Source organism: Mus caroli, unplaced genomic scaffold, assembly GCF_978045245.1.
Source record: "Mus caroli unplaced genomic scaffold, Mus_caroli_1 scaffold_5, whole genome shotgun sequence".
NCBI classification, from domain to species: Eukaryota; Metazoa; Chordata; class Mammalia; order Rodentia; family Muridae; genus Mus; species Mus caroli.
Window position 1 is genome coordinate 111,642,858 of NW_028227260.1, and position 16,295 is coordinate 111,659,152.

General features: G+C 39.8%; 1 protein-coding gene across 7 annotated transcripts in view; it reads left to right on the top strand.

Moving 5' to 3' along the window:
* The window catches only part of Arhgef6 (Rac/Cdc42 guanine nucleotide exchange factor 6), a 106,960-nt gene that overhangs the window by 72,006 nt on the left and 18,659 nt on the right, over positions 1-16,295 (top strand). For all 7 annotated transcript variants that reach the window (XM_021152941.2, XM_029473343.2, XM_029473344.2 and 4 more), the window contains 2 exons: positions 11,058-11,196; positions 15,127-15,186. In XM_021152941.2, the coding sequence (XP_021008600.1) occupies positions 11,058-11,196; positions 15,127-15,186 (199 nt within the window). The remainder of the gene's footprint in view (positions 1-11,057; positions 11,197-15,126; positions 15,187-16,295) is intronic.

Here is a 16,295-nt window from a genome sequence, read left to right on the forward strand (position 1 = left end):
ATAATTTAGCATTGGCACACAATGATGCTATTTAGTTTTCCATCTTGCTATGTCGTTAAGTTTGTTTATTAGTTCTAAGATATCTTGTGAGAGTCTTGAGCTCTTCCTGTACGATATCATTTATTATATGTTTACACATATATCGTTTCCTGTACGATATCATTTATTATATGTTTACACCATTTGTAAACATTGGCAATCTGTTTCCCTCTTTTCTAGTTTAGATGAGCTTCCTTTTTTGCCTTCTTCCTGATTGCTTTGGCTAGAAATTTTGTACTGAAGTTGGATTAAAGTGGTGAAAGTGAGCATCCTTGTTTTGTTTCAGATCTTAGAGAAATAAGAATCCGTATTTTCCCTATTTGGTATAATGTTAGCTGTTTGGTTTTATAATGAGGGCAGGCTGAAGTCTATCCAGTACTTCTGCATACAATAAGGCAATAACCATAAAATAATACGGTTTTGGCCCTTCATTGGGCTGATGTGGTATATTGTGTTCATTATTTGGTGAATACTGAGCCGTGCTTATACCATTGGATGAACTTCACTTGATCAAGATGAATAATCTTCTAAATATGCTGCTTTGGAATAATTTAAGAAGAACTGGTATTTATTCTTTCAAAAGAAGAATTTATCAGTAACACTCACTGGTCCTGGACTTTTCTTGGATGGAAGATTTATTTATGATTCAATGTCATTGCTTTATTGGTCTGTTTAGGTTTTCAATTTTTTCATGTTTCAGTTTTGGTAAAGTATATGTCTGAGAATTTCTCCATTTCTTCTATCCAACCTGAGACTATATAATTGTTCATACTAATCTCCAAAGATCTTTGTGCACTTCTGTGATATCAGCTGTCTCAAAGAAGAAATGAAAATTTCCTTTTAGTGTATTTTTCTGTGTACCAGAATTTTTGGCATGTTGTATCTCAATTTTTATTTGTTTCAAAGAGATTTTTTTTTTGGTATCTTTTTCTTAGTCTTTCCTTGATCCATGGGTTATTCAATACTAAGTTGCCTAAATTACATGGAATTCTGTAGTTCCCAAAGTTTTTCTTATTATAGACCCACAGTATTAATGCATCATGTTGGATTTGTTTTTAGTCTGCTGTTCTCTGTATTCCAGAGAATGTTCTATATGCTGCTGAGAAGAATAAGTTGTCTGCAGCTGCTGTCTGGAATGTTTTCTTCATGTCTATGAGGTCCATTTTCGTCTAGTCTACAATTTTATTCTAATGTTCCTTTGTTGTGCTTGTCTACTACTGCTGAAGGAGAGGTGTTAAAGTCTCCAGTTGTTACTATGTTGGAGTTTGTCTCTTCCTTCAGGTTTATTGATATTTCTTTTACATATTTACTTGCTTGGGCTTCATATACTGAGTACATAGAATTGTTGTCCTGTCTTACTGAATTGACTCTTTTATTGTTATTGAGTGTTATTTTACTGCTTGAGATTTAAAGTTTATTTTGTGAATATTCCTGCTTTCTTTTGGACTCCATTTGTATAGAACATCTTTGTGACAGAACCGTCCTGTCTAACTTAGACTGGCTGCAGACCTATCTTCCTGACTCTGTGTTAGAATTACAGACATAAGCCACAACATCTAGCCACCTTCATTTTTAATTTTAGATGTGTCAAGTTTCTTCTGTATAACATATCGTTGAGTCTTGCTTTTGTTAATCCATTCAGTTCTATTTACATTCAGGTAATTGTCAATAGAATAAGAGCCATTTTTAACTTGTTTTCAAGTTCAACTGGAGTTTCCTCTTGCCTCCCTGTCTTACAATCTACCTTGGTGGTTAAGTGATTTACTCTATTGGTATGTTTTGATTCTTGTCTTATGTTTTCTTGGTTGTCTACTGTCTTAGTCAGGGTTTCTATTCCTGCACAAACATCATAACCAAGAAACAGTTTGGGGAGGAAAGGGTTTATTCGGCTTACACTTCCATACTGCTGTTCATCACCAAAGGAAGTCAGGACTGGAACTCAAGCAGGTCAGGAAGCAGGAGCTGATGCAGAGGCCATGGAGGGATGTTCTTTACGGGCTTGCTTCCCCTGGCTTGCTCAGCCTGCTTTCTTATAGAACCCAAGACTACCAGTCCAGAGATGGCACCACCCACAAGGGGCCTTCCCCCTTGATCACTAATTGAGAAAATGCCTTACAGTTGTATCTCATGGAGGCATTTCCTCAACTGAAGCTCCTTTCTCTGTGATAACTCCAGCTGTGTCAAGTTGACACAAAATTAGCCAGTACATCTACTATACAGGATTTTTTGTGGTTACCTTGAATGTTACAAAAGCTATTTTGATGAGAAGTCATTTTGAAATGTTCATAAAAGTGAAAACAGAAATACCAAAGAATGAGAAAATATATCGATAAAAAGTGCATACTTGTGTTTCATTCTTCTACATAATTTTCATTTTAATGTCCTATTTTATAGTTTTTCTAATGTCTATCTCATGATTCATTAATATTTTAATTTTTAAATTTCATTTTTAGTCTGCATGGTAGGCTATTATTGTGTTATCTGCCATGGTTGTGATATTAGAACATTTTGAATTTATATATTTTTCCTTTTTGTTGATACTGAAGATTGAACCTATGACATGATACACAAACATTCTGCCTCTTTTATATTTTTTTATTTTGAGGCAGGTTCTCACTGAATTTTCAGGCTCCCTTTATAGCCCAGACAGGACAAACTTGTGATCCTCTCGCATAACTGGCTTGGGCCACAAGACCCTTGCTTTCAAGTTTTATTTATTTATATATTTTTGTATGGTATGTATATTTTCATACATTTTAATGTGTCACTTAAAAACAAATTTAGCAAATACCCATCAACCAACAGTGAAGTGGTGGGTAGAGTAGGGAATGGGAATCACAAAGCCATTAATGGTCTACAGCAATTCTCAATAGAGCTGCTAGCTGTCTCCAGTGGTTATTTCATCCAGGCTCAGTATTACTTTCTGCTGGCAGCTCTCAATAGCTCTGGGCTCTATCATTGCTCTTTTAATTTTACCCTTTGAGCCACTTTTCTGTGGAATTTATTCTGCATTTGCAGAATGTTCATCTTTATGTAACTAGAAAGATATATCTGAGAAGAACCATTGGGTATGTTAGTAAAAAAATGGTAAAATTTAGTAAAAAGGAGGTATAACTGTCTGTTGTTCATTTCCATAACAAAATACTTGAACCTGGGTAACTTTATAAGGCTTCTGAATCTAGATGGCTCATGGCCATGGTGCTGACATTTTTTTTTTTTTTTTTTTTTTTTTTTTTGGCTTTTGTGAGGAGGCTCGAATCATTGGCAGGAGCATGGCAAAGAGAAATCATGCCACCAGATAAGGAACTAAAGAGGCTGGGACATGTCCTTGCTTTGTACTTTGTATGTGCACAGAATCACCCATGAGCACACATGCACGTGCACACAGAGCCCAGAAGCCAATGTTCAGTATATTCTTTAATTACTATCCACCTTATATTTCTGAGACTAGGTCTAAATGAGCTCACCCAGTTGCTGAGGCCAGTGTGGCTTCAGAGATTGACCTGATTCATGGAGTGAGTACATGAACACAGGCAGATAAGTGAACAGAAAACCTGTGACCACAGAGGCCATGTGCACTCTGATGTAGTGGTACCAATGGTGCAACAACCCAAGTACAGCCAGCGCAGGAAGAGGAGTTAGCTAGTCTCAGTAGGTCTTTATAGGTATCTGTAGGGAAGCAGTCTCAGGTTACAATTAGAAGAAGGAAGTTACAGTTGCTGGTTCTTAATGTTCAGTCATTCACAAAACCTCACTATCAACATTCCCACTCAGAACAGAGAAAACTTTTGCCATCCTTCTGAGCCTCATCTAGCATGACACCCTTGTCCTTCACGTGAAGCCCAAGTATTTTCAGCCTTCTAATCTCCTAATATAGCCTCCACTTTATATGCAAGGTCTAGAGGAAGGGGTGTGCCCTACTCTCCAGCCTTACTTGCTTGGGATTCAGTTCCTTTTACTTAGAATTGAAGAGGATGGGATATGTTGGTGGCATGCCCATTTTGGTGAAATGCATCTGTTGACCATTCTCTAAGGGATTTGGTGATCTTTTCATTGGAGTATGGTATCTGTGAAACTGTAGCTGTGAAGAAAAGAGAAAAGGGTACAGTAGATTGGCACCCTTTATCTTTTCACATCTTCAAGAGCAAATATTTCTCTGGTATATCCTATCAGAGTAATTTCTAGAGACTGTATTATTTGCATTTGTTATGCATAGCTCACTGAAGAAAATAGAACTTACCATTACTTTCTTGGTTTTCCTGATTGGTTTGTTTGTGTGTTGGAGAAAGTGGGGAGGAGAGGGGAAAGCACCCGTGTAGCACAGAGGCCAGACAAGGGTGTTGGATCGCTCAGAGCTCAGCTACAGGCATTTACTGGACATGCAGCTAGTTACCTGAGTGCTGGGATCTGAACTACAGAACTCATGATTTGTAGCAAGCAGTCTTAACTACTGAGTCATCTCTTTAGCCCCACAATGTGTTTATCTTTCACCGCTTTATTTTATTTATTTTTTTATTCACTTTATATCCCAATTTTTGTCCCCCTCCTAGTCTCCCCTCCTATAGTCTCTCACCCACCCCCTCCCCTTCTCCTCTAAGAGAGTGGAAGCTCCCCCTGGAGATCGCCTCACCTTGGCACATCAAATCTCCTCAGGGCTAGGCACTTCTCCCACCGAGGCCAGAAAAGACAGCCCAGTTAGGAAAATGGATTCCACAGACAGGCAACAGCTTTAGGGACAGCCCCTGCTTCAGTTGTTTGGAACCTACCTGAAGACCAAGCTGCACACCTGCTACATATGTGTGGGGAGGTCTAGGTTCAGCCCTGTATGTTCTTTGGTTGGTGGTTCAGACTCTGAGGGCCCTAAGAGTTCAAGTTAGTTGACTCTGTTGGTCTTTCTGTGGAGTTCCTATCCCTTTAGGGGCTGCAATCCTTTCTCCTATACTTCCATAAGAGTCCCCAAGCTCCATCCACAGTTTGGCTGTGGGTGTCTGCATCTGTTTGAGTCAGATGCTGAGTAGAGCCTCTCAGAGGACAGCCATGCTAGACTCCTATCTATAAGCATGACAGAGTATTATTAATAGTGTCAGGGATTGGTGCTTGTCCATGGGATGGATCTCAAGTTGGGCTGGTTATTGGTTGGCCATTCCCTCAATCTCTGCTCCATCCCTCATCCTTGCATTTCTCGTAGACAGGATAAATTTGGAGTCAAAAGTTTTGTGAGTAGGTGTCCCCATTACTCCACTGGGGTTCCTGCCTGGCTACACGAGGTGGCCTCTTCAGGTTTCACATCCCTACTTCTGTGAGTCTCAGTTAAGGTCACCCCCACTGATTCTTGGGAGCCTCCCATATCTCAGGTCTCTGATACAACCTCAAGATGTTCCCACCCCCAACCCCATCAGCTGAAGATTTCCATTAATTCTCATGGCTATCTCTCCTGTCTCTCCCCACATCTGATCCTGAACCCCTCCTACTCCCTTCTCATCCCCTCTCCCACTCAGTTCCCTCCCTCCATCTGCCTTCTATAATTTTTTTATTCCCCCTTCTAAGTGAGATTCAAAATCCTTATTTAGGCCTTTCTTCTCATTTAACTTCTTAGGGCCTGTGGGGTGTATCGTGGGTATTCTGCACTTTGTGGCTAATTATCAGTGAGTACATGCCATGCATGTCCTTTTGGGACTGGGTTACCTCACTCAGGATGATATTCCTAAGTCACATACATTTGCCTGCAAAATTCATGATACCTTTGTTTTTAACAAAGGAATGAACTATAGAACTCAGAATTTCATAGCAAACAATCTTAACTACTGAGCCATCTCTTTAGCCCCCTAATTTATTTTTTATGCTTGTATATGTGCACTTTACCTGATCTGATCCTAGTTTTTAAAATCACCTTTATACTGTCCCAGTTAGAAGCTGTGTTACATGGTAGGATTCAAATAACTTCTAAATATCAGTTGCCTTCCTTGAATATTAATTAGTGGTGATTTTGTGAGCACTTTATAATCCACCTTAAAATGATAGAAGACTCAGTGGAATCTCCCAAGAAGTAAATTTCTGACCTATTTCCATGGATGAGATGACATTAAACTGAAATGCTGGAGATCTTTCTCAGTTGGGCTTCGAGTGTATCTTCTATTTTGCATGGATCTCTGGCTCACTGATGACAGATGAAATACAAAACCCAGTTGAACGAAGCTCACAGAAACTCCAGATTGAGGTTGTGTTTTGATGAAGGCTTCTACTGAAATAGGGTACATCAGTGGATTTCTCTCTGCCTTCTCAAGTTGTCCTGCCCAGGTGAACTTCTGCCTTTGGGTCTGTAGGTGGCAATATCAAACCAGAAATGATCACATGCACCTGTTGGCCATGAAAACAGATTCAACCTTCAAATTAGATGCCTTGCGTAAGATGCCTTGTGTAAATGTGGCGAAGTCTTGCCTGAATTTGCATATGTAATCAGGCACCAGCTTTGCTGGGTCCCCATATTTACATATATTTGAATGGCTGCTTCTGTCTTCTGTGATCCACTGGGTGAGGTCTTCTGGGATTTCCCCTTCCTCTCCCCTGCTGACTTGTTAAGGTACCTTTCTGGCTCTTCTTGGGAATAACTGCTCCCTTACAGAAATACCCACTTCTTCCCCGAGCTTTTGTATAGCACCCATCCACCCTTTCCACGAGGGAGAGGGTTGAAAAGAGAGACAAGAGAAGAGAAGAGAGTGTGCACCAACAGTTGTGAACATCATTTCCCTTGCCACTGCAGTGGCTATCACAGATACCCTGTATACTTTTCTCATTCTTAAGTCCTCATCCTCTGTTTACTATGCTTGCTAGTAATGATGACTTTGAGAAAACCTCCAAAGAACTAGCCATTTGCTCTGTGGACAAGGAACACAGGTAACAGTTCTAAGCCTTAATCGTGTTTTGTTTCTGTCTTTGAGGAGTCATGGAATGCACTGAGACTGGCTAGTCCCATTTTAAAAAAAAAGTGGTGGGGACAAAAAGCAGACAAATCACATGTGGTGGGTGTGGGTGTGCCTATAATCCCAGCATTTGATAATTGAAAGCAGGAGAATCAGGAACTGAAAGCTAGCACATACTATATAGTATTGATTTAGAAGGCTATCAAAGGCTGTTTACAAATAAACAGAAAGCAGATAGTCTAACATTGGAGAATAAAAAAAAAAAGAAAAGAAAAGTGTCTTTTCCACTGACTAGAACTGAAAGCTTCATGCCAGGACACCACAATTCCAAAGAGAGGCTGTTAGGGAGGGAGTAAGGTGGGGAGGAGGAGTCACTGACCCTCTGCTAGGTTAGGGCTGTATTCATTCTCCTTAAAAGTCTGCATGAAGATTCCTTAGAAAAAGTTTTTGACATACCAATTTAGTGCCTCTCTCTCTCTCTCTCTCTCTCTCTCTCTCTCTCTCTGCTGTAGTGTGTGTGTGTGTGTGTGTGTGTGTGTGGTGCATTACAATAACACAAGTGTAGAGGTCAAGGAATTAGTTTTTCCTTCCAGTGTGGGTCTTAGGGATGACACTCAGATCACTTGTAAAGACTCCCACTCCAAGCACTTTTACCGACTGAGCCACCTCAGTGGCCCCAGGAACATTGTTATAGAGACTAATTAAACACTCTAGTGTTATTATGACATAGCATGTTTTTCTCCACTCTTCCAGCCCAACCCAGAATATAACACAGCCCCATCAACCATATTTTCTATGAAGCAAATGTATATTGAATTTGAAATGGCATTCATAAATTCATTGAAAAGTGTTTCTTATGAATATTAGGCTTCAAAAGCAAGGCTTGAGCCTGTTGTGGTAATACACATTTGTAAGCCCATCTGAGGCAATAAGATCAGGAGTTCAAAGCCACCCTTTGCTATATAGCAAAGGTCAGTCTAAGCTACATGAGACCTTCCTCAAGTAGCCAAAAAGTGGGGTGAGGACTGGAGAGATGGTTCAGCAGTTAAGAACAATGACGACTCTTGCAGAGGATCTGGGTTCAATTCTCAGCACCCACATATTGGCCCCCAACCATGGGAATCTCCAGTTCCAGGGGATCCAACACATACATACCCAAACAATACATGCAGGCAACACACCCACACACATTATGAAATAAAATAAGATTTTCTTTAAAGCTATTTAAAAGTAAAAACTACTTCAAACCATATTGGGTTTTTGCTATAATGATTATACATTTGTATATTTTTATTTACACATAATATTACTTTCCATATTAAGCTTATTTAGCTAAATAAAGTATGTCTTCTGGAATCAATTTATCACTCCAGATAGTATCTCTATAACATGATTGGGTTCATTTCACCAGTAACAGTTTCTTTTCTTCCCAATAATCTGTTGTTATCCAAGACAGGTGTCTCATGTTATTTTTTTTTAAAAAAATGTTAAATAGCTTTATAATATTTACCAAGTCTAAGAATTAGCCTGGTTCTTGGGAAGCAATAGCACAGTGTCCATGAGCCCATGCTATCAATTGCTGCAACTCTCACAGCAATTAGAGCAGACTCTGGAAGATTGACAGTCCTTTAGTCATAGAAAGGAAACACAAAGCAAATTTACCAAACTGAAAGGAAACTAGCAAAGCTATTTTCTTTAGATTGCATGGCTGCTTAAATGCACTTTCTTACTTATATTTTATAAGTGATGACTTTTAATGCCTCTTTAATCTCTTGGTTGGAAATTAAACATCAGACAATTATCCATTAAGCTGCAAATCCTGGGTACTAGGAGATTTCAAAGATAAGATTGTAGCCAGGTCTTGAAAAGGTAATGATAATGCATCTGTTGGCTAAAGTTGACAAAAAAAAAAAAATCCCTCTCTGTAGAGAGGCAGGGTGGTAATGTTGACAGTCCCAAGGTTGGCATCAGACCTACCATAGCCACTACCAGCTATTTGCTTTCCTGGACCTCAGGTTTCTCAATTATAAAATGGAGAAAACACCTATACCAAAATGCTTAGCATAAAATGGTAACCTTACAAATTCCATTAGCTTAATCCAAACAGTTTAATTAGAAAGTAAGTTTTATCTGTTCTTTAAAGGATTCCTTTTACTTTTTATCCATGTATATTATGTTTCTGGGGGGTGGTATGTGTACATGTGAGTGAAGGTGCCCATAGGATCCAAAAGAGGGTGTCAGATCCCCTGGAACTGGAGTTAGAGGCAGTTGTGAGCTGGTCCCTTACAAGAGCAAAGGTATATGCTTTGACCACCAAGTCTCTTTCCAGCTCCTGGTTTTCTGTTTTATGCATGGGTTACTTGAGGCTCAGGCATTTACCCTCAGCTGCTTCTAGAACATGGCTGTGAAAATGGACGATTTGATGAACAGTGATGATTTGATGCAACTGTTCAGTTGAGATGCAGTATTCCCTAAGGCAGCCATCGCCAGCCCTTTCCCCCTTGACATGCATACAGTACTACATAGTCAGAGCTGCTGTGTGGTTGCTGAAACTGCATCCTTGACTAAGCCCAGAAACCTGAGGAGAGAGTGTTCATTTAAAATAGGGATCACTTACAAGTTTCTCCATTTTCAACTCTATTTATACTCTATTGCTGATAGTAGGGTTTCTTTGAACTCATTTCACAAGCTGTGGTAATTCCACAGTTGGGGTTCACAAAATAAAGTATGTTCAATTAAAACATGGCCACTCTTTAGTAGAAAACTCTTGCATGGGGTGAGTTTGAATGTTGGTGAATCCAGTAGGGATCTAAAAAGTTAAGACGACCTTAGAAGTTCTTGATGGGAAAGTTATGGTACTAAAGCACTATTGCAGGATGGTGAACAGGGAAAGACAGTAAGCTGAGGAAACACTTAGCCTACAGCAGTCTGCTAGATGGGAACTGATGATGGCTTAGACTTGTATGATAGAGGTGGGGTGGACAGGGATGAAAGCACTCCAAGGAAATCTGGAAATGGCTGAATGTGTACAGATGACCAAGGGAGTTAAGTGGTCAAGGGAGAAAGCAAAAGATTCAAATTGAGTTCTCAGGAAGTAGATTCCTCTTTCTAATTCTATCTTTTTTCCATTTCCTTCCTCCCATTCTCTCTCCATCTTTCTTGTATCTTTTCCTTTTCCTTTCTCCCTCCTCTCCTCCCTTCCCTCCTTCCTTTCCATCTTTCTTTCTTCTTTCCTTCTTTCTCATCTTTTTTCTTTCATTATTTTATACAACATTCTTTATCCCAGTGTGCCCTAGATGTCATTAGGTCACTCAGGCTGACCTCAAATTGCTGGAGTTTCTCCTATGTTCTGAGAGCTAGGACAGCAATTGCTACCACACCTCTCTATTTTTCAAAGGGTATATTGAATCACCTTGTAGTCCCAGCCCTCATAGATGGAGACAATCTGGAAAGGTACTGAAAGAGGAAGCAGCATGTGAGATTTATACATTTATAGTTCTAGGGTCATGAAATGTACTTGTATCTCCACTAAGATGCTGCCTTATGGGAATGTTCAGATAAACTGCAGAACTGTACTCAGTCAGGTCTTACTCAAATTAACTCTTTGCTTAGCCATACCAACACCCTGCTGCCTGAATATAGCCTTTGATTCTAGAAGAGCAGAGTAGAGTGAGATGGAGAGTTTACTAAGTTGTTAATCATGGCATCAGACCAGCAAATGAGTAGAATGTTTGAACTGATCAAGAAAGCATACTATTTTAACATGAGATTGAGGTCATCTGATAGACTCTTCACCCTGTCACCCGGATACAGAATCCTTAAAGGTGGGGAACTTATGTTCATTGCTGTAGTAGTACTATCTAAGGACAGAATCTTCTCCCCAGTAGCTGCTCCACTAGTAAGTGCTGAATGGGTAAATAACACCAGGGATCTCAGGTGTGGCCCATCATCATCTCCCCTGTGCTGGCCACAGAACTGATGACATTGGAGAGATGAATAATGGCTGTTTTCACTGTGCAAAATATACTAACACAGTAAGTTGATACTCGGCATCAGATATTTAGCAATCTTCAAAATACATTCATTGTTTTTCTCTAGTGATGATCTAGAACGATTCATGGAAAATCAAGGTGCATCCAGCCCGGGTATCCTCATTCTAACAACAAGTCTCAGCAAACCATTCATGCGACTGGAAAAGTATGTTACTCTCTTGCAAGAACTGGAACGACATATGGAGGTAAGGAAAGGCAAGCTTTAGGCAAGGTCCACTACCAACTGGTGTCCTCAGCACTGCACAAAGCAGATGGTCTGCCTCCAAACCAACTTTATTAAGAATCCAGAAAGCATCATGGTTTCCAAGTCAACTTGATGAGTTCTTCCCTCTTCCTGGATGGTATTCCAGCATCCCTCTTTATGCAACCAAATAAGATACACAGTTATAATTCTTCCTCTCTCCTCCTCCAGATCTTGGCCCTGTTGCTTCCCTTAAGGCTGTGCTCATTTATTGACTTAGGTCAGTGGTTCCCAAACTATGGGTTGCAACCCTTTCAGCGGCTGAACAACCCTTCCACTGGGATCACATATCAGCTATCCTGCACATCAGATATTTATATTGTGATTCATAACAGTAGCAACATTACAGTTATGAAGTAGCAATGAATTAAGGTTATGGTTGGGGGTCCCCACAACATGAGGAAATGTAAAGGGTTACAGAATTAGGACGGCTGAGAACTACTGCCTTGGTTTTCTATTGCCAACTTGTCTGTAGATGATGGTTCTTTGGCATTCAGACCTACAAATCTCTATTGTTTTGCAAACCAATGCAAAACAATGTTAAAAAACATTTTCTCCAAAAATCAGGAGAAGAAAATACAAAAAAAAAGAAAAAGATGTTTGTCGCAGATGGGAACAATGTGGACATTTGATTTTCTGACTCTGGCCCTCCTTAAAGATTATAAATGGATCCAATACTACTCTCCACTGCCCACCAGTGTGTTTACATCAAAGTCCACTCACATTTTTGTTTAGGAACTTAAAATGTACTCGTAATGATTGTAGTGTAGCTACAATCTTTTCTAAATATTAGGAATTGCAATGAGGTCTGATAAGCGAGTCTGAGCACCCAAATTTTGAGGGTTTTTTTTAAGGTATTTATTTCATTTATTCAAATGCTATCCCTAAAGTCCCCTATACCCTCTCCCTCACCCCACTCCCCTACCCACCCACTCCCACTTCTTGGCCCTGGCATTCCCCTGTACTGAGGCATATAAAGTTTGCAAGACCAAGGGGCCTCTCTTCCCAATGATGGCCGACTAGGCCATCTTCTGCTACAAAAGCAGCTAGAGACACGAGCTCTGGGGGTACTGGTTAGTTCATATTGTTGTTCCACCTATAGGGTTGCAGACCCCTTCAGCTCCTTGGGTACTTTCTCTAGCTCCTCCTGTGTTCCATCCAATAGCTGACTGTGAGCATCCACTTCTGTGTTTGCCAGGTCCCAGCATAGCCTCACAAGAGACAGCTATATCAGGGTCCTTTCAGCAAAATCTTTTAACACGCAGCTCTTTTGTGATCTGGCACTGGATGTGGAGGCGTGGGCGGCAACGACTGTGTTTACCATAGTTGCTCTTCCTGTGTCTGGGGAAAGGTTTTGAGGTTTTAAAGGGGCTGATTATCTTTAAAGAAAAAAAGCTACTGTTCTTGTCAGAATTTGTAAGTCTTAAGCGCTCACCTCCGTGTGAAAAAACCGTCTCCTCTCGGGGTATTTGGGCTACCCTAAAGTTGGAGACAGCGGGGAGCTGGTGAGGAAAGGTTGCCAGAATGAAATTTCAATTGGGGCTCTAGAAGGCATTGACCTCTGGATGCCTTTCTGTATGCTAAACCAGTTCAGCAGATGGTTTGAGGTTTGCCCCTCCTTCCTTATCACAAAAATTCAGAAACCAGTGGCCTCTGCTTGTCACTTCTCAATGCTACAACACAATGCTGCAGTACTGACAACTTCAGGAACACACAGTTAAGCTCCTCCTGCCTGCCTGTCTGCCTGCAAGCCTCATCTGTTTCTAGGCCAGCCTCTGTTTGGTCACATTGGCTTTGACTCTTCCTTCAGATTGGGACCATCAAATGCTACATCCCCCTTTCTGGGAGTGTAGCATTGGGACAGGCCCATCCGAATTTCTAATCACTTGATAAAATAAGATTTACCGTGAAAGAACACACACTAATTTTCCATGGACAATCCTGCCTGTGGCCTGAGTTAGATCTCTAGTTTGTTCTACCATGTTTTCTACCTGAGACTGTATGAGCAGATTGGCCTTCTCCGTTCTTCAACTGAATCCATATATACTCCTAAGTGAAGTATGCCTACCATGTCCATATACCTCAATACTAGTTGCACTACAGGATCAGTGATGTCCCTCTGAGTAATTATTTAGTAATGGTAAATATTACTTATTTATTCAATTTTTATTAATTAAAATAAATTTAAATTTAAATTTAAATATATTTGATCATATTTTTCCCCTCCTCCAAGTCCACCAAGATCCTCTATTCCTCCCTACCCACTCAGCTTCAAGATCTTTCTCAAAAATCAAACCCAAATCCTACAAAACCTAGACAACAAAATACGAGAAGAGAAGAGAAGAGAAGAGAAGAGAAGAGAAGAGAAGAGAAGAGAAGAGAAGAGAAGAGAAGAGAAGAGGAAAGGAAAGAAAGACAGACCAAACTGTAACCATATCGAAGCATACAAAAATCTGTGGAGTTCATTATTTGCTGGTCAGGGAAATGGGAAGTATTACCTCAATAATGACAACTATTATGTTGTTACTAAATATATGATATGTTATAAATTGTCTTAAATGTCAATTGTGATTGGCTAGATTCTACAATGTGAATGTGTATATGTGTATGCATATATTAAACCATCATATTATACACCATAACTATCAACAAATTTGCTTGTCAATTCAAAAGAAAAATAGCAGTACATTTTAATTTTATGTGCAAAACAATCAATTGTATAGTATAAGTTAAGAATTCAAAACTGGACCAGAATTTAGGATCTCAGTGCTTCTAGTAATTAAGTGATTAAGAAATTTTCTGGGAGCAGGGCAGTGGTGGTGCATGCCTTTAATTCCAGCACTTGGGAGGCAGAGGTAGGCAGATTTCTGAGTTTGAGGCCAGCCTGGTCTACAGAGTGAGTTCCAGGACAGCCAGGGCTATACAGAGAAACTCTGTCAAAAAGAAAAAAAAAAGAAAGAAAGAGAGAGAGAGAGAGGAAAGAGAGAGAAAGGGAGGGAGAGATGGAAGGAAGAAAGGAAGAAAGGAAGGAAGGAAGAGAAAGAGAAAGAAAAAAAAAGAAAAAGAAAAAAAAGAAAAAGAAAAAGAAAAAAGAAAAAGAAAAAGAAAAAAGAAAAAGAAAAATAAAAATAGAAGAAATGTTCTGGGGCTGGAAAGACAGCTCAGCAGTTAATAGTGCATACTACTTTTGCAAAGGATCCCAGCCCTGAAGTCAGCTTGCTTATCACTGCCTGTAACTGTGGTTAGCTCCAGTGGGACCCAAAGTCTCTGGCCTCCTCAAATATCTACACTCAGGTGCACATACACATTCTCTCCTAGCCACATATAATTAAAAAATAAAATAAAAATAAAATGTTAAAAGATAAGAAGAAATAAAATTGCTTTTGGCTCATAGTTCCTTGAATTTTTAAAAAGATGTGTTTATTTTATTTATATGAGTACACTGTAGCTGTCTTCAGACACACAGAAGATGGCATCGGATCCCATTACAGATGGTGGTATACCACCATGTGGTTGCTGGGATTTAACCTCAGGACCTCTGGAAGAGCAGCCAGTGCGCTTAACCACTGAGCCATCTCTCCAGCCCCTCCTTGAATTTTAATACAGGTGTGGATTCATGTAATCAACCACAACTAAGATACAAGACAATTCCAACACACACACACACACACACACACACACACGCACACACACACACACATGCACTTCTGTTGGGTTATCTTTTTGTGGTCACACTTTCAACTCATTCCATCCATGGCAGCATCCATTCTCCTCTAATACTGTTTTTATTATTTATCTATCTTAATTATTTTGAAGGTTGTTATATACATATATGCACATGCTGATACTGTTTGTAAATGTATTCCTTTGACAGGACACTCATCCAGACCATCAGGATATTCTGAAAGCAATCATAGCATTCAAAACACTCATGGTAGGTGATGTTCTCAGATTGTCCTTCTCCATTTTGTATACTTTGTTGCTGAAAGAGTGATTTGTGTGTGCCGTTTCTTTCCTTAAGCAAAAGTCCTCCGGAGAGAAACAATAAGCTCTGAGCACAGTAGGCCCATGATTTGTTGCATTTGGTTTTGTTCTTCACAAAGTATGCTTACCTAAGAAAGGTTGCCAGGCTGAAGATATAAAGCAGTCGCAGTTGAAAGCCTTGGCCACATTAAGCATTGATGTGTAGGTGGGGGTTTCCTTTTTTTTTTTTTTAATTTCTTTGCATTTACCCCCTTGCACACCCTATGTCTGTATAACTTGTCATTCACTGATTGGCATCAATACTGAATTTCACTATTTGTGCCAAAAGATGTGAACTTGTTTTTTTTGTTTTTTTTTTTGTTTTTTTGCATATGAAAAAGAAATTCTTCCTAAAAGGAAAAACACAGTGTACTAAAATGAAGTTGCTTAATATAGACTGCTACCAGAGGTAGCTGTAATCTTACATCTTGAGCATCAAGGTTAACCTATCTCCTTGAACCTACTGATGTAAAACCATTGAATGCCATTTCAGGAGGAAAAAAATAACCCTTTATTTTGAGTAATGGGCTAAGTTTCGATATATTTGACATTTCTAAAGCATTCTGTGGGATTTGGATCCTTTCTGTGGGCTTTTGATCCTTGCTGGAAGGTTATGGCCTACCAGTCACCATCAATTCACTTTTATTGCTTTTGAAAGATAAGTAGCTGACGTGTCAGTGGTTAAAGAGAAAGCTGGAGATCAGGCAAGGTATTGTGAGAAATTTATTCCTGTTGTTAGGGAAAAAATGGTAAAATGTTAGCATTTCACATGGCTCAGTTTTGTAGAAGAGCTCACGCAAACCCATGGCATAGCACTGGTTGTAACCTGTCTTTCTTGCATTCATTGTATGTAAAGGAACATAGAAGACCTTTGAAAAAACAGGCAAGCAAACAGTACAGCAAATTCAAGTATCTGCCAGGCATGGTGGGGTTGGCCTGTAAGACCACCACTTGGGAGACTGAGACAAAAGGTCCACTTTCAAATCAGAGCCTCAGCTACATAGTGAGCTGCACGACCCT